Here is an 18,280-nt window from a genome sequence, read left to right as displayed (position 1 = left end):
TTGTGTGTGTGTGTGTGTGTAATGTATAGTGTCTCATATTCTAGGTGTTTGTGTGTGTGTGTGTGTGTAATGTATAGTGTCTCATATTCTAGGTGTTTGTGTGTGTGTGTGTGTGTGTGTGTGTGTAATGTATAGTGTCTCATATTCTAGGTGTTTGTGTGTGTGTGTGTGTGTAATGTATAGTGTCTCATATTCTAGGTGTTTGTGTGTGTGTGTGTGTGTGTGTAATGTATAGTGTCTCATATTCTAGGTGTTTGTGTGTGTGTGTGTGTGTGTGTGTGTGTAATGTATAGTGTCTCATATTCTAGGTGTTTGTGTGTGTGTGTGTGTGTAATGTATAGTGTCTCATATTCTAGGTGTTTGTGTGTGTGTGTGTGTGTAATGTATAGTGTCTCATATTCTAGGTGTTTGTGTGTGTGTGTGTGTGTGTGTAATGTATAGTGTCTCATATTCTAGGTGTTTGTGTGTGTGTGTAATGTATAGTGTCTCATATTCTAGGTGTTTGTGTGTGTGTGTGTGTGTGTAATGTATAGTGTCTCATATTCTAGGTGTTTGTGTGTGTGTGTGTGTGTAATGTATAGTGTCTCATATTCTAGGTGTTTGTGTGTGTGTGTGTGTGTGTGTGTAATGATATATGACCTACCTTCGCAGGAGGAACCATCGGGACTAAGCTGGTGTCCGGGGGGACATTCACACTCATAACTCCCCTCTGTGTTCAGACAGGTGCCTCCTATACACAGCAGAGGGTTCCGCTCACACTCATCAAAATCTGCAGGGGAGAGGGGGAGGAAGAGAGGGAGGAAGAGAGGAAGGACGATAGAGGGACAGTGCAATGAGGTCAGCTGGCAAAAATGACTTGCACAGAGGATGTCTCCAGTCAGCTAGAGAGCAGTGTGTGTCTGTTTGTGGGCGTGACTCACCCATGCAGTTCTTCATCATCATGAAGCCACTTTCATAGCCCTCGAAGCATTCACACTCAAAGCTGCCAGGGGTGTTCACGCAGGTGCCGTGGCCACACAGGTCCGGAGAGATATGACATTCATCAATATCTAAGACACAGAGACAGAGGAGGGAGGAGAGACAGAGGAGGGAGGAGAGACAGAGGAGGGAGTAGAGACAGAGGAGGGAGGAGAGACAGAGGAGGGAGGGGAGACAGAGGAGGGAGGAGAGACAGAGGAGGGAGGGGAGACAAAGGAGAGACAGGAGACAGAGGAGAGACAGAGGAGGGAGGCGAGAGAGAGGAGAGACAGAGGAGGGAGGAGAGACAGAGGAGAGACAGAGGAGGGAGGCGAGAGAGAGGAGAGACAGAGGAGGGAGGAGAGACAGAGGAGAGACAGAGGAGGGAGGAGAGACAGAGGAGAGACAGAGGAGGGAGAGAGAGAGAGGAGAGACAGAGGGGGGAGGAGAGACAGAGGAGAGACAGAGGAGAGACAGAGGAGGGAGGAGAGAGAGAGGAGAGACAGAGGAGGGAGGAGAGACAGAGGAGAGACGGAGGAGAGAGGGGAGACAGAGGCAGGAGGAGAGAGAGAGGAGAGACAGAGGAGGGGGAGAGACAGAGGAGGGAGGGGAGACAGAGGAGGGAGGGGAGACAGAGGAGGGAGGAGAGACAGAGGAGAGACAGAGGAGGGAGGAGAGATTGAGGAGAGACAGAGGAGGGAGGGGAGACAGAGGAGCGACAGAGACAGAGGAGGGAGGAGAGACAGAGGAGGGAGGAGAGACAGAGGAGAGACAGAGGAGGGAGGAGAGACAGAGGAGGGAGGAAGAGAGAGAGAGGAGGGAGGAGAGACAGAGGAGGGAGGAGAGACAGAGGAGAGACAGAGGAGGGAGGAGAGACAGAGGAGAGACAGAGGAGGGAGGAGAGACAAAGGAGGGAGGAAGAGAGAGAGAGGAGAGACAGAGGAGAGACAGAGGAGGGAGGAGAGACAAAGGAGGGAGGAAGAGAGACAGAGGAGAGACAGAGGAGGGAGGAGAGACAGAGGAGAGACAGAGGAGAGACAGAGGAGGGAGGAAGAGAGACAGAGGGGAGACAGAGGTAGGAGGAGAGACAGAGGAGGGAGGAGAGACAGAGGAGGGAGGAGAGACAGAGGAGAGAGATAGGAGAGAGGAGAGACAGAGGAGGGAGGAGAGAGACAGAGGAGGGAGGAGAGACAGAGGAGGGAGGAGAGACAGAAGAGAGACAGAGGGGGGAGGAGAGACATAGGAGGGAGGAAAGAGAGGAGAGACAGAAGAGGGAGGAGAGACAGAAGAGGGAGAAGTGAGACAGAGGGAGGAGAGACAGAGCAGGGAGGAGAGACAGAGGAGGGAGGAGAGAGAGGAGAGACAGAGGAGAGACAGAGGAGGGAGGAGAGAGAGGAGAGACAGAGGAGGGAGGAGAGACAGAGGAGAGACAGAGGAGGGAGGAGAGACAAAGGAGGGAGGAAGAGAGACAGAGGAGAGACAGAGGAGGGAGGAAGAGAGAGAGAGGAGAGACAGAGGAGAGACAGAGGAGGGAGGAGAGACAGAGGAGAGACAGAGGAGAGACAGAGGAGGGAGGAAGAGAGACAGAGGGGAGACAGAGGTAGGAGGAGAGACAGAGGAGGGAGGAGAGACAGAGGAGGGAGGAGAGACAGAGGAGAGAGATAGGAGAGAGGAGAGACAGAGGAGGGAGGAGAGACAGAGGAGGGAGGAGAGACAGAGGAGGGAGGAGAGACAGAAGAGAGACAGAGGAGGGAGGAGAGACACAGGAGGGAGGAAAGAGAGGAGAGACAGAAGAGGGAGGAGAGACAGAAGAGGGAGGAGAGACAGAAGAGGGAGAAGTGAGACAGAGGGAGGAGAGACAGAGCAGGGAGGAGAGACAGAGGAGGGAGGAGAGAGAGGAGAGACAGAGGAGAGACAGAGTAGGTAGGAGAGAGAGGAGAGACAGAGAGAGGAGAAACAGAGTAGAGAGGAGAGAGAGGAGAGACAGAGAGAGGAGAGACAGAGGAGTGACAGAGGAGTGACAGAGGAGAGACAGAGGAGATAGGAGAGAGAGGAGAGACAGAGAGAGGAGAGACAGAGGAGGGAGTAGAGACAGAGGAGATAAGAAAGACAGAGGAGGGAGGAGAGACAGAGGAGAGACAGAGGAGGGAGGGGAGACCGAGGTGGGAGGAGAGACCGAGGAGGGAGGAGAGACAGAGGAGAGACAGAGTAGATTGGAGAGAGAGGAGAGACAGAGGAGAGAGGGGAGAGTCAGAGGAGAGAGGAGAGACAGAGGGAGGAGAGACAGAAGAGGGAGGAGAGAGAGGAGAGACAGAGGAGAGAGGAGAGAGAGGAGAGACAGAGTAGGTAGGAGAGAGAGGAGAGACAGAGAGAGGAGAGACAGAGGAGAGACAGAGTAGATAGGAGAGAGGAGAGACAGACAGAGGAGAGACAGAGGAGAGAGGAGAGAGAGGAGAGAGGAGAGAGAGGAGAGACAGAGTAGGTAGAAGAGAGAGGAGAGACAGAGGAGAGACAGAGTAGATAGGAGAGAGGAGAGACAGACAGAGGAGAGACAGAGGAGAGAGAGGAGAGACAGAGGAGGAAGGAGAGACAGAGGAGAGAGGAGAGAGAGGAGAGACAGAGGGAGGAGAGACAGAGGGAAGAATGCACATGACAGAAATATAATATTCAGCATTATAATATAACATAATATTCATCATTACTTTACTGATCTCATGCGAAAATGAATCTGTGCCAACAAACAGCCCACTGGGCACACACTAGTTGAAACAATGTTGTTTCTACATAATTTCAATGGAATAGACATTGAATTGATGTCTGTGCCTAGCAGGAGTGTTTAAAAAATATATATATATTTATTTTTTTTGCCCCTAAAACATTCTCAAATACTACATACAGTTGAAGTGGGAAGTTTACATACACCTTAGCCAAATACATTCAAACTCAGTTTTTCACAATTTCTGACATTTAATCCTAGTAAAAAGTCCCTGTCTTAAGTCAGTTTATTTTAAGAATGTGAAATGTCAGAATAATAGTAGAGATAATTATTTCTTTCAGCTTTTATTTCTTTCATCTTTCATTTCATTCCCAGTGGGTCAGAAGTTTACATACACTCAATTAGTGTTTGGTAGCATTGCCTTTAAATAGTTTTACTTGGGTCAAACGTTTCGGGTAACCTTCCACAAGCTTCCCACAATAAGTTGGGTGAATTTTGGCCCATTCCTCCTGACAGAGCTGGTGTAACTGAGTCAGGTTTGTAGGCCTCCTTGCTCGCACACGCTTTTCAGTTCTGCCGACAAATTTTCTATAGGATTGAGGTCAGGGCTTTGTGATGGCCACTCCAATACCTTGACTTTGTTGTCCTTAAGTAATTTTGCTACAACTTTGGAAGTATGCTTGGGGTCATTGTCCATTTGGAAGACCCATTTGCGACCAAGCTTTAACTTCCTGACTGATGTCTTTAGATATTGCTTCAATATATCCACATAATTTTCCATCCTCATGATGCCATCTATTTTGTGAAGTGCACCAGTCCCTCCTGCAGCAAAGCACCCCCACGACATGATGCTGCCACCCCCGTGCTTCACGGTTGGGATGGTGTTCTTCGGCTTGCAAGCCTCACCCTTTTTCCTCCAAACATAACGATGGTCATTATGGCCAAACAGTTCTATTTTTGTTTCATCAAACCAGAGGATATTTCTTCATGTGCAGTTGCAAACCATAGTCTGTCTTTTTTTATGGCGGTTTTGGAGCAGTGGCTTCTTTCTTGCTGAGCGGCCTTTCAGGTTATGTCAAAATAGGACTTGTTTTACTGTGGATATAGATACTTTTGTACCTGTTTCCTCCAGCATCTTCACAAGGTCCTTTGCTGTTGTTCTGGGATTGATTTGCACTTTTCGCACCAAAGTACGTTCATCTCTAGAAGACAGAACGTGTCTCCTTCCTGAGCGACATCACAGCTGCGTGGTCCCATGGTGTTTATACTTGCGTGCTATTGTTTGTACAGATGAACGTGGTAACTTCATGCGTTTGGAAATTGCTCCCAAGGATGAACCAGACTTGTGGAGGTCTACAATTTTTTTTATGAGGTCTTGGCTGATTTCTTTTGATTTTCCCATTATGTCAAGCAAAGAGGCACTGAGTTTGAAGGTAAGCCTTGAAATAAACTTCTGACTTCAACTATAATTCATATACAAGGATACTTACTAAATATATAGATTTCTGCTTTAATCATACAGATTTTTAAATGCTTTTTTATGGAATAAACAATTATCTCTCTCTCCCCCTTATCACTCGCTCTCTCTCTTTCTCTCCCCTTCTCTCCGTACCTGTGCAGTTCCTCTCCTCCATGTTGAGGGCGAAGCCACTGCTGCAGCGACACTTGAAGCTGCCGATGGTGTTGCGGCAGGTTCCGTGGGAGCACAGGCCGTTGAACACCTTACACTCATTTACATCTATGGAGGGACAACACAACGGTTAGCGCTGGGATTCAAGATGGAATCCAGTACGTTCTGTTTTATCAACACCATCTAAAAAAAATGCCTAGTGGTTAACGAGATTAGATGCTGTGGTTGGTTTGCAACTGCTGGCATGAGGTCATAATGGTGTACTTGTTTTGTGTGTAGCTCATCAGTGTAGCAGTAGGACTTTACTCGGAAGCTGTTAGCATAAGAAACATACCTACTGGTGTTCAGAAGATTATGACTCTTTATGTGATACTCATGAAGGCTTCATGAATATGTTGTGAATGCTACATTATCACAATGCAAATTAAGTGTTACCAAGACTAGATAATGAGTGTTAGTGCCTACCTTTGTAGAAGGGTCTGCCAGTCAGGATGTCTCCTCGGTTGGCAAAGCCTGGTCCTCTGGGGCAGATGGCCTTGTACTCCGGGGTTCCCGCCTTGGGACACTCCTCACAGTCAATGCCCCAGGCCGCGCCCACGGAGCAGCAGCACATGTCCACGCGGTAGCGACCGGGCAGTGGCTCGCCACACTCATCCTCGTGCCACTTCATGTAGCACTGCTCACTGCGCACGTCTGAGTTACAGACAGATGGACGGACAACAGTCAGACATGCAGAACTTTACGGCTAATGCCTCAATATCCTAACAATGCTAATGTTTGTTTTCACCAAATTTGTATGATGTCTTTTCTCCCATGTAGGTTATCATTCATATTTTATAGTGTATTATAACCTGGGTGGTTTGAGCACTGAATGCTGATTTGGCTGACTGCCGTGGTATATCAGACCATATAACACGGGTATGACAAAATATTTTTTTTTACTGCTCTAATTATGTTGGTAACCAGTTTATAATCGCAATAAGGCCACTCAGGGGTTTGTGGTATATGACCAATATACCATAGCTAAGGACTGTATACAGGCACTCCATGTTGCGTTGTGCATAAGAACAGCCCTTAGCCGTGGTATATTGGCCATATACACCGCACCTCCTCATGCCTTATCGCTTAAATATAGTATATGTATGAAGTCAACAGCAAAGATACATAATAGCCATGATTTATGTTATTATAAAAATGCATGGTGTCTGCCAGAGTTGATGTTAGTGACAGTGGTGTCTTACCCACGCATGTGCGTCCACTCCCGTCCAGAGTGAGCCCCTCGCCACACTCACAGCGGAAGGAGCCCTGGGTGTTGACACAGCGCCCGTTGGTACACACCCCTGGGAACACCTCACACTCATTGATGTCTGCAGGGAGGAAATAGGGACAATATTACAAGACACACTGTGCTCTTTGGCTCATCATCTTCTGTGGAAGGGAGGGTGAATGGAATACCACAGGGAGGGAAGCAGAGGGTCTGCTACCTTCACAGTTGACTGTGTGTGTGTGTGTGTGTGTGTGTGTAGGAGTCGATTAGTGTCTTACCTTCACAGTTGACTCCTTTCATACGAGCGAACCCTCTAGAGCAGGCAGTGTCTGTGGAGAGAGACAGCAGTTACAGTACACACCTCACACTTCATTACTTTATTAGGTGTGTTTGTACTGACCGATCTCGCAGCGTTCACAGGGACTGCCCCAGGCAGCTCCCAGTGTAGAGCAGCACTCGGACTTGAGCGTGGCACCGTTGATGTTGACCTCACAGCGGCCATCTTGGATGTTCAGCCAGCACGTTCCCTTCATGCTGTCTGTAGAAGGAAGAGGAGGGGGGAGAGAGAAGAGGGAGAGGGGTAGGGGAGAGAGCGAGAGAGGGGTAGGGAAGAGAGAGAGAGAGAGAGAGAGAGAGAAGAAAGAGAGAGAGAGAGGGAAGAGAGAGAGAGAGAATGTGAGCAAGTGAAGGCCTTCAAGAGAACCCTGCGGAAAAGGCCCATCATGGGTATACAGTACTCCAATCATTCCAAGCACAACAGCACCATCTGTTGTAAGTAACTAACTACAGGTTTCCCTTTCAACAGCTGCCATCTTACCTCAGCCCAAACTGAGACAAGTGCATCATATACTTTAATCATTGGCTATGGCAGTCCTAATGGACTGAGAGCACAGTCAGAACAAATGGAATGTGCATTTGTTCTCCCGAGACCGTAGGCCCACCCAAAAACTAGACCACAATTTACATTCTCGCCGCTGAGCCATGCCTTTGAACTAATTACACTACCGTTCAAAAGTTTGGGGTCACGTAGAAAAGTCCTTGTTTTTGAAAGAAAAGCACATATTTTGTCCATTAAAATGACATCAAATGGATCAGAAATACAGTGTAGACATTGTTAATGTTGTAAATTACTATTGTAGCTGGAAACAGCTGATTTGTAATGGAATATCTACATAGGCATACAGAGGCCCATTATCAGCAACCATCACTCCTGTGTTCCAATGGCACGTTGTGCTAGCTAATCCAAGTTTATCATTTTAAAGGCTAATTGATCATTAGAAAACACTTTCGCAATTATGTTAGCACAGCTGAAAACAGTTGTGCTGATAAAAGAAGCAATAAAACTGGCCTTTTTTTAGACTAGTTGAGTATCTGGAGCATCAGCATTTGTGGGTTCGATTACAGGCTCAAAATGGCAAGAAACAAAGAACTTTCTTCTGAAACTCGTCAGTCTGTTCTTGTTCTGAGAAATGAAAGCTATTCCATGCTATTCCATCCATCTGTAGATGTCCAAAGCGGACATTGACTTGTTTATTTAGATTAAAATACACCTTCTAGAAGGCCTACTAAGCTAGAAACCTTGGCTCATATCCCACTTTTCACTCTGTCTGCTTGATGTTGATTCTCCGACAGAAGTTTGTCTCAGGAATCCGTTGTTTTTCATTTGTGTCAGATTGAGTCGGGCAGTTGTGATAGATGCCTCGTTCTCTTACCCACGCAGATGGTGTTGGTGGAGTCCAGCTTGCTGCCGTGGGAACACTCGCAGTTGAAGGACCCGGCGATGTTGCGGCAGACTCCGTTGACACACGGGCTGGACTCACACTCGTTGATATCTGAAACACATGGATCAGAGCAGGGTTAGGGAAGGCATTGAATAGCCAGTTAAATGGGTCATATAGACCAGTGGAGGCTGCTGAGGGGAGGACGGCTCATAATAACATCCGGAATGGAGCAAATGGAATGACATCAAACACCTGAAAACCAAGTGTTTTATGTATTTGATACCATTCCCCTATTCCGCTCCAGTCATTACCACAAGCCTTTTCTCCCCAATTAAGGTGCCACCAACCTCCTGTGATCAGACATGTGTTTACTTCAACCAGGACAGAGGATATAAGCCAACGTGTTCATAAATCTGATGTTGTATTTAACTCCAATCTCTCATGTGTTAAACAGTTCCAGGTGTATGTACATCTAGCAGATTTGACAACGTTTAGTCAATGAAACGAAAGGGGAACACCAACACACCTCTGATACTCCTAGCATGTTCAACTGTGGTTGCGCATTAGTATGCTGATATTGAGGCATTAGAAATGTGAGGTGTGTGTGTGTGTGTGTCTTCTCCATTGGTGTGTGTATGAAGTGTTCACCTTCGCAGGTCTCAGAGTCAGGTTTGAAGACGAAGCCTTTGGGACAGGAGCAGGTGTAGCTGCCGGGGGTGTTTCTACACAGGCCGTTGTCACACAGCAGACGGTTCACTAGGCACTCATTGATGTCTGGTAGGTTGAGGATAAGAGGACAACAGGGTTGACTTATCACATGTAACACAAACCAACCAAAACAATCTACCCCCTGTTTGACATTTAGAAGATGGTTCACGCTGAAAAACGAACTTTGTTCATACGTCAAAGTCAAGACCACGAACATACAGCAGATGTTGTGAAAAATATGTGACTCAGTTTGACTTGACCACTTTTAAGGTCTGATAAACTTTTATTTGGGTTGCTGCTTTTTCCACCAGACATTGAATACAGGAAGCCTGGACTCACCCACGCAGTTCTTTCCGCTGGAGTCGGACTCGTAGCCGATGTTACAGATGCAACGGTAGCTCCCTCTCAGGTTCTCACACATGCCGTTCTGACAGATGTCAGGGTCCAAGGCACACTCGTTGATGTCTGAGGAGACACCCACCACAAACCACAGCCGTAGCTTTAAGCTCTCGCCAACGTCCAGATTCCTTTTCTTCACTTTTCCTTTTTTCTCTCTTTGATTGGAAATTCGGAGTGAAATTCACACCTTTCTGAGGGATGCATTGGAATGTTTGAGGGGAGGCCTGTTAAATGCCAGAATAACTAGCAGTGATTGTAGGGCAGGCTCCAAACCACAGAGACCTAACATTAAACAGCACCAGTCACATGACTCACCTCTGCCGTCAGCGGTGATGCCAATCCCACTGCTGCACACGGCCTGGAACTCAGCTGAAAGCCAAGAGAAAACCCTGTAAGTCACCTGCTAATAAATCCAGTGTAACTAAAAATCACAATTGACATTATAATTCTAACAATCACTTCTGCAGTATTTGGAAGAGTTCTACAGGATCTTAGTCTGGAATCTGAACTGATATGAACCATATTGTGAAACAATACTGAAACAGAGCATATAAGCTTGGATTCCAGGCTAACAGGATGTGAACGACAGCACATGTAAACCAATGATGTTTGCTGGTGTGGTTAGGGTTAGTCGGTCACCAGAGTTGCGGGCAGGGCAGGGTTGGCAGGGCTCTCCGAAGCCGTGTTCAGGACTGGCACAGCAGCACTCAGACTTAGTGACGGCGCCAGGAAAGGGACGCGAGCACGTGCCCATCTTGAGGGCACCGTAGCAGGTGGTACGCATGTGTGTGTCGACACACACTCTTCCGTCCACATCGATGGCCAGGCCTGGTGGGCACTCACAGCGGAAGGAGCCCTCAGAGTTCATACAGCGTCCGTTCATACAGATGCCTGGTGTCTGGCACTCATCAATGTCTGAGGGAGGAGAGAAGGGGAGAGATATGATGATGGAACTTGTCCCACATGGCTGCAATACAGTCATGGAATCAATCAAATTTCCATACAAAGAAACCTTTAGAGAGGATGCACGTCCAGATATGATATCAGATGACGTACCTGTGCAGTAACGTCCGTTAGGTGCCAGGGCGAAGCCAGTTTTGCAGATACACTTGAAGCTACCGTCCTCGTTGATACACATTCCATTGAGACACATGTTGGTGGTGTCACACTCATCATGATCTGGTTGAAGAAATGGAGGTGAATTAGGCTTTCTGCCACATAGGCTTTCTGTCACAAACAAATGAGCATAACCTAGTGACATACAGTATGTAATTACCATGTAACAGGCCTCTAGGTGTAGTCCATGCTGTTAGAGAGTAAGGTATGTGTGTAGCTCACCTATGCAGTTCTTTCCATCAGGAGTGAGCTCAAAGCCAGCGTTGCAAATGCACTGGAAGCTTCCGTCAGTGTTGACACAACGTCCGTTACGACACATCACTCCGTTCACGATGCACTCATCAATATCTGGGGAGGGAGAGGGGGGTTGAGGCTTGGTTTGACTGTTAGCCAGGTTAGGTACCAGTCTGTTTCTGTTCTGGACACCTTGTGGTGTTGTTACAAGCAGAGTCAGTCAGTGGGCCAACGTACCCAGTCTGTCCATTAAATACAAAATTATCATGTTCTGTAGTTGTTCCGGTGAGTGATTGGAACATACCAATGCAGGCCTGTTTGGTGGGGGTGCCCTGGTAGCCTTCGTGACACTTGCAGTGGTACGATCCAGGTGTGTTGACACAGTCTCCGTTGACACAAGGGTTGCTGACGCACTCATCCACATCTGAAGGAGGGAGGAGAGGAGGCAATACATTTATCAGTGCAACACAGGATGCTCCAATTACAAATCTGAACACTCCCATACGTGTTAGAAAAAGGCTAAATAATGAATGCTATTGTGTAAGGCTACGTTGAGTTTTACATCTACCAGAGAAGGTCTGTGTGGTCAGAAGGTGGCAGTAGTGTATATCATTTTCCTAACTGTAATGACTGCAGTGGGCTTACCAATACACTCCCCGCGTACGTCCTGCCTGTAGCCCATGTTACATTCACAGCGGTAGCTGGTCGGGGTGGGGATACAGCGGCCGTTCAAACACAGGTTGGTGAAATGTTTACACACGTCAACGGTCTCATTGACTGACACAGGGACTGAGGATACACAACACAACACAATCACATTACAATACATTATCACACAATGTTTATTATTTATTCAAACACAGTGAAGAAAAGTTTATGAAAAGCAATAGATTATTCTCTCTGCTTCCACAAGCGTTGCTGGAGCAACAAGTCTGACACCAACAGGCTCCTGAACAGCTTCTATCCCCAAACCATAAGACTGCATTGACAGTTTCATTTTTGTACTGACTCTACACACACAAGACTCTACACACACACTCCCACTCAACACACACACACACACACACAATTTGCTCACACACATAACACCCCTTCAAATTAGTGGAATCGGCTATTTCAGCCAAATCAAGCACACAGCCATGCAATCTCCATATACAAACATTGGCAGTTGAATGGTAGGCCGCAAAGTGGTAGGCAACACAAGCTAACAGACCGGGACTGAAGCGAGTAAAAATAGTCTGTCCTTGGTTGCAACACTCACTACCGAGTTCCAAACTGCCCCTGGAAGCAACGTCAGCATTAGAACTGTTCGTTGGGAGCTTCATGAAATGGTTTTCCATGGCCTCGTAGCCGCACACAAGCCTAAGATCACCATGCGCAATGCCAAGTGTCATCTGGAGTGGTGTAAAGCTCGCCGCCCTTGGACTCTGGGGCAGTGGAAAGACGTTCTCTGGAGTGATTAATGTGACGACCCTCCCACTCTGTCTGCCATATTCTCTCTTTGTTGTTTCCTTATTAGGATGCCGGTGGGCGGAGTTGGGAGGGTCGTCAGCTACATGGGAAACACCTGGGCCCGGTGTCTCCCAGGATAAATACACCACTTCCCCATTCATGGAGGAGACTCTCTCCATGCAGACACCTTTATGGATTTTGTTGTGTTTCTTGGTGGTTTTTGAGTTTGCTTTAACATCTTTTCAACACCCTGCATTATCACATTCATGCATGCAAAACACCCACTTACACTACTGATTACACACACCATTGTATATTTTCTGTAGTTGCTTTAGTTAATAAATATATATTTTGTTACGCCTTCTCTCCCTTTTGTTACGGGCTTTGAGATGGTTCGTGACAAGTGGGGGCTCATCCGGGATCTTTTAACTATTGGTTTGGGAGACCGTGGAGGTACGTGTTTGGTTTGCATATTTTGTTTGAGTTTAATAGGCCCAGTATTGGTTGCCTTTGTTGTTTGGGTTGTGTGCTGCGTTGGAGAGAGTATAATGGTTAGTTTCCAGGCCCTGCCCATCCTGGAAACTCTTGTTCTACTTTCTGTTGGGACGTCAGTCTGAGGTGAGTAATCGGCTGTGTACCTCGGTGGGAGATTTGGGTAGGGTAGTGGAACTTGCTACCCGGAGCTATAGCCTTCTTCCCCTGATAGGCTTAGCGACATGTTTCATTTTTTGGAATATGTTAGGCATGGTTAATGTTTGTTATTTTTTTTGTCTGTGGACTGAGCAGTTGTCTCGGGGGCACATCCGTGGCTTGGTCGAATTTGCCAGCATGCTGGGGAGTTCTATTTCAATCAAATTTATATAGCCCTTCGTACATCAGCTGATATCTCAAAGTGCTGTACACTGTAGCCAGCAGGCTACAGTGCATAAATTCCCACTGCAAATCCGCACGAAGACTAGGGTTGAGTTATTGTAGGTTTTGGGGAAGCTCCGTATCTCATCTCTTCTGTGGTGCTCAGGGTGATTGTCAATTTCTCGGTTTGTGGTCTGGTGTGCTCAGCAGAGGGGAAGAGTGATAATTTTTTTGTGTGACTATGGCGTCTTATGTAGATGAGTTCATTTGCTTTCCATCAGAGGAATTGTTAGATTTAGGTACTAAAGAACAGCTGTTGAAGATTGCTGAACACTACTAGGTTGAAATTAGTGATAAATGTTTAAAGAATTCTATTAGGTTGATATTGAAGGCCAATCTGATGGAGAGTGGTATTCTTGAAGTTACCACTGGGCCAGCCTCTGTTGAGGACTTGTCATCTCCCCATAATGTCACAATGGCCATTCCATCGGTTAGTCCTAGTAGCCTTCTTTTTGAACAGCAGAAATAACTGCTTCTGTTACAGCTAGAGCATGATCGGCAGCATGATCGTGAGAAAAGAGAGCATGATCGGCAGCATGAACGTGAGAAAAGAGAGCATGATCGGCAGCATGAACGTGAGAAAAGAGAGCATGATCGGCAGCATGATCGTGAGAAGAGAGAGCATGATCGGCAGCATGATCGTGAGAAAAGAGAGCATGATCGGCAGCATGAACGTGAGAAAATAGAGCATGATCGGCAGCATGATCGTGAGAAAAGAGAGCATGATCGGCAGCGTGAACGTGAGAAAATAGAGCATGATCGGCAGCATGATCGTGAGAAGCTAGAGCATGATCGGCAGCATGATCATGAGAAGCTAGAGCATGATCGGCAGCATGATCGTGAGAAAATAGAGCATGATCGGCAGCATGGACGTGAGAAAAGAGAGCATGATCGGCAGCATGAACGTGAGAAGAGAGAGCATGATCGGCAGCATGATCGTGAGAAGAGAGAGCATGATCGGCAGCATGAACGTGAGAAGAGAGAGCATGATCGGCAGCATGATCGTGAGGCGAGAGAGCATGATCGGCAGCATGAACGTGAGAAGAGAGAGCATGATCGGCAGCATGATCGTGAGAAGAGAGAGCATGATCGGCAGCATGATCGTGAGAAAAGAGAGCATGATCAGCAGCATGATCGTGAGAAGAGAGAGCATGATCGGCAGCATGAACGTGAGAAAAGAGAGCATGATCGGCAGCATGATCGTGAGAAAAGAGAGCATGATCAGCAGCATGATCGTGAGAAGAGAGAGCATGATCGGCAGCAATAACGTGAGAAAAGAGAGCATGATCGGCAGCATGATCGTGAGAAGCTAGAGCATGATCGGCAGCATGAACGTGAGAAAAGAGAGCATGATCGGCAGCATGATCGTGAGAAAATAGAGCATGATCGGCAGCATGAACGTGAGAAAATAGAGCATGATCGGCAGCATGAACGTGAAAAAATAGAGCATGATCGGCAGCATGAACGTGGGAAAAGAGAGCATGATCGGCAGCATGAACGTGAGAAAAGAGAGCATGATCGGCAGCATGATCGTGAGAAAATAGAGCATGATCGGCAGCATGAACGTGAGAAAATAGAGCATGATCGGCAGCATGATCGTGAGAAGAGAGAGCATGATCGGCAGCATGATCGTGAGAAAATAGAGCATGATCGGCAGCATGAACGTGAGAAGAGAGAGCATGATCGGCAGCATGATCGTGAGAAGAGAGAGCATGATCGGCAGCATGATCGTGAGAAAATAGAGCATGATCGGCAGCATGAACGTGAGAAAATAGAGCATGATCGGCAGCATGAACGTGAGAAAAGAGAGCATGATCGGCCGCATGAACGTGAGAAAAGAGAGCATGATCGGCAGCATGAACGTGAGAAAAGAGAGCATGATCGGCCGCATGATCGTGAGAAAAGAGAGCATGATCGGCCGCATGATCGTGGGAAAAGAGAGCATGATCGGCAGCGTGATCGTTCGAAAAGAGAGCATGATCGTGAGAAGCTAGAGCAGGATCGTGAGAAGCTAGAGCATGATCGTGAGAAGCTAGAGCATGATCGTGAGAAGCTAGAGCATGATCGTGAGAAGCTAGAGCATGATCGTGTAAAGTTTAAAAAGGAATTGGCATTTAAACAAGATATGGAGCGTGCTAAAATCAAGTTGCAACAAGAACGTATAGAGTTGGTTAGGGAAGGAAAGATCTCAGGGGAGAGTTTGTTCTGGGAAGGTGACCCAGATTTACCTAGGGGTAGTTCCTCTTTTGGTCGTGCCCCAGAGACATTTGATATTGTTGGGAACTTACGGTTATTGCCTCAGTTTAATGAAAAGGACCCTGAGACATTCTTTTCGTTGTTTGAGCGGGTTGCTGACGCTAGGAGTTGGCCTGATTCTGACCGCACTTTAATGTTGCAGTGTGTGCTGACTGGTAAAGCGCAGGAAGCATATTCAGCTCTTAGTGTAGCCGACAGTGCCAGTTATGATAAAGTTAAAACAGCTGTTACAGATTTATGAACTGGTCCCTGAGGCTTACCGCCAACGATTTAGAACTTTAAAAAGTGATGATAAGCAGACTCATGTTGAGTTTGCGCGACAATTATCTTTACAGTTTAATCGCTGGTGTTCCGCCTCTGCAGTTGTGACTTTCCAAGGGCTGTGTGATATGATTATGTTAGAGCAATTTAAGGACACAATTCATGATCGTATTGCCACGTATATTAACGAACAAAGTAAAGAATGTCGCTGAAGCTGCGGTTTTGGCAGACGAGTATTTGTTGACTCACAAAAGTGTCTTTGCAGAGCCCCGTATTCGGAAAGAGTGGGGGCGTTCGGATAGATTTGGGCTTCGCTCACCGAGATACTTTGGTTCAAGGAGAGAGTTCTATTCAACTAGGGTTGAGCCTGACTCCCATGGTAAAGCTGACTTTGGGCAGGAGTGTCACTACTGTCAAGGTTCAGGTCATTGGAAAAACGAATGTCCACTTCTCAGGTCAAAGGGTGCTTACGCTAAATCTAAGCCTACCGCGTTAGCTGCACCTGTTCCACATCAGTTCACTCATGACTCATTTCCTCAGGCCCAGGAGAATGTGAAAGTCCATATTGATCCAGACTATTTACCTTTCATTACGGAAGGTTTTGTGTCTATGTTAGGAAGTAAAGACCTAGTGCCAGTGAAGATCCTGAGAGACACAGGTGCCTCTGAATCATTTGTGTTGGAGTCTGTGTTACCCTTTTCTGCTAAGACTGATTCGGGGAATATTGTTCTAATTAGGGGAATAGGTTTGAACACTCTGTCAGTTCCATTGCATAAACTGATGTTGGATTGTGGATTGGTGAAGGGTGAAGTTGTTGTGGGGGTGCGTCCTTCGTTACCTATTGAGGGTATCAACGTTATCCTTGGGAACAACTTGGCTGGTGAGCGTGTATGGCCTGTCGTGTTTCCATCTCTAGTGGTTTCCACCAAGCCGTCATTTGTTGGGATTCCTGATGAGTGTACAGAGTTTCCCAGAGGTGTTCTCTGCGTGTGCAGTGACACGTTCTATGGGCCGTGGCGAACTGGTCACTGCGCCGACTAATGATAATAATACAAAGAAGTATGTCACTGTTTTCCCTGTTCCGTTATCTGTAACCCGCTCAGATCTAATCAATGCTCAACGGGATGACTCCACGTTAGAAGAGTTGCGTGATCAAATTGTGCCTGTAGAACAGTTGGGAGATGTCATGTCGCCCATGGCTATTTTCTCCAAGAGGATGTCCTGATGAGAAAGTGGGTGTCTCATGATAGTTGTTTTCTGGGGGAGGCAATTAGTCAGGTTGTTGTACCTGTTAAGCTTCGTGAGTTGGTGTTGGAAACATCTCACAGCGACGTTGCTGGACATATGGGGGTGAGGAAAACCTACAATCGCATATTAAGACATTTCTTTTGGGCTAGATTAAAGAGGGATGTTTCTGATTTTATCAAAACTTGTCACACCTGTCAATTAACTGGTAAGCCTAATCAAGCTATTAAGCCGGTACCCTTGTTTCCTATTCCTGTACTCAGCGAACCTTTTGTGTATCGGATTATTGACTGTGCCTCGTTCTAAAAAGGGTATCAGTTACCTGTTCACTGTGATGTGTCAGACCACTAGGTTTCCTGCTGCCTATCCTCTCCGATCTATCACGACTAAATCTGTGTTAAAAGCTTTGACTCAGTTTCTCTCATTGTTTGGAATCCCTAAGGTCATTCAGAGTGATCAAGTATCTAATTTCACGCCTCCTCAGTCCCTGTTATCGTATGTGTGTGATTTCCGGCGACGCCTGTACGCCGCCGGTGAAATGGTGAAGGAGAAGTTATCATCTTCACAGGATAGGATGAAGGGCATATTTGATCGCCGAACTGAGCCTCGTCACTTTAGTCCGGGTGACCAAGTTCTTGCTCTGCTGCCAATTGTTGGTACTCCTTTTCAAGCCAAGTTTCAAGGTCCATATACAGTGGTGCGCCAGTACACTGAGCAAAATTATCTAGTTGCCACTCTAGAACGGAGGAAAGCACACCAGCTGTGCCATGTAAATCTGTTAAAACCCTATTATGCACGTTCCTCTGAGACTGAACAGTGGAAGTCCACAGAGGACGGTAAAACCTGTTCTTTTGGCTGATACCATTGTTTCCTTGGGTTCTTGTCATGCTAGATCTGTGCATGAGGAGGAAGATGTTCCTGGTCCTGACGATTGTATATTGCAGGGTAGATTGTAAAATATCCAGTGTTTCTAAATTTTTCAGTCTTTTCACTCACCTACCTGTTGATGGGCGGAAAGAGATGGTTGGTCTGATCTTCAGAGATTTCTAGGTTTGTTTTCTGATACACCTACACGTACAACCTTAATAGAACATGATATTGACATTGGAGATGCTGACCCCATTCGTCAGCGGTTCTATAGTTTCTTCAGAGAAACTGCGTTGTCTAGATGCTGATGCTAGATGCTATTCGGTTATTGAAAAGGAAGCGCCAGCACTCATTTGGAAGTGTATGTCGGGTCGGGGGTAGTACCTATTGTGTCTACACCGACCATAACCCCCTCACTTTAATTGAGGTCCATGATGTGTCCAAACCAGAGGATAATGCGATGGTATTTATTTTTACAATCATTCCATCTCGATGTGCGGCACATCCGGGGGACTGAAAACGTGATTACTAATGCGCTC

The 18,280-nt window shown here is 46.8% G+C and overlaps 1 protein-coding gene across 3 annotated transcripts in view; it reads right to left on the bottom strand.

The window, feature by feature from the left end:
• The window catches only part of fbn2b (fibrillin 2b), a 119,604-nt gene that overhangs the window by 39,228 nt on the left and 62,096 nt on the right, over positions 1-18,280 (bottom strand). For all 3 annotated transcript variants that reach the window (XM_031822601.1, XM_031822600.1, XM_031822602.1), the window contains exons 12-27: positions 11,394-11,537; positions 11,053-11,172; positions 10,737-10,862; positions 10,455-10,577; positions 10,038-10,313; positions 9,714-9,767; positions 9,339-9,464; positions 8,940-9,065; positions 8,283-8,402; positions 6,971-7,108; positions 6,849-6,899; positions 6,545-6,670; positions 5,769-5,996; positions 5,286-5,411; positions 921-1,049; positions 644-769 (exon numbers count right to left, since the gene is read on the bottom strand). In XM_031822601.1, the coding sequence (XP_031678461.1) occupies positions 644-769; positions 921-1,049; positions 5,286-5,411; positions 5,769-5,996; positions 6,545-6,670; positions 6,849-6,899; positions 6,971-7,108; positions 8,283-8,402; positions 8,940-9,065; positions 9,339-9,464; positions 9,714-9,767; positions 10,038-10,313; positions 10,455-10,577; positions 10,737-10,862; positions 11,053-11,172; positions 11,394-11,537 (2,139 nt within the window). The remainder of the gene's footprint in view (positions 1-643; positions 770-920; positions 1,050-5,285; positions 5,412-5,768; positions 5,997-6,544; positions 6,671-6,848; positions 6,900-6,970; positions 7,109-8,282; positions 8,403-8,939; positions 9,066-9,338; positions 9,465-9,713; positions 9,768-10,037; positions 10,314-10,454; positions 10,578-10,736; positions 10,863-11,052; positions 11,173-11,393; positions 11,538-18,280) is intronic.

This window comes from Oncorhynchus kisutch, linkage group LG4 (genome assembly GCF_002021735.2).
Source record: "Oncorhynchus kisutch isolate 150728-3 linkage group LG4, Okis_V2, whole genome shotgun sequence".
Classification (NCBI taxonomy): Eukaryota; Metazoa; Chordata; class Actinopteri; order Salmoniformes; family Salmonidae; genus Oncorhynchus; species Oncorhynchus kisutch.
The sequence above is the reverse complement of the archived record's forward strand: the minus strand, read 5'-3'. Positions and strand labels throughout refer to the sequence as shown.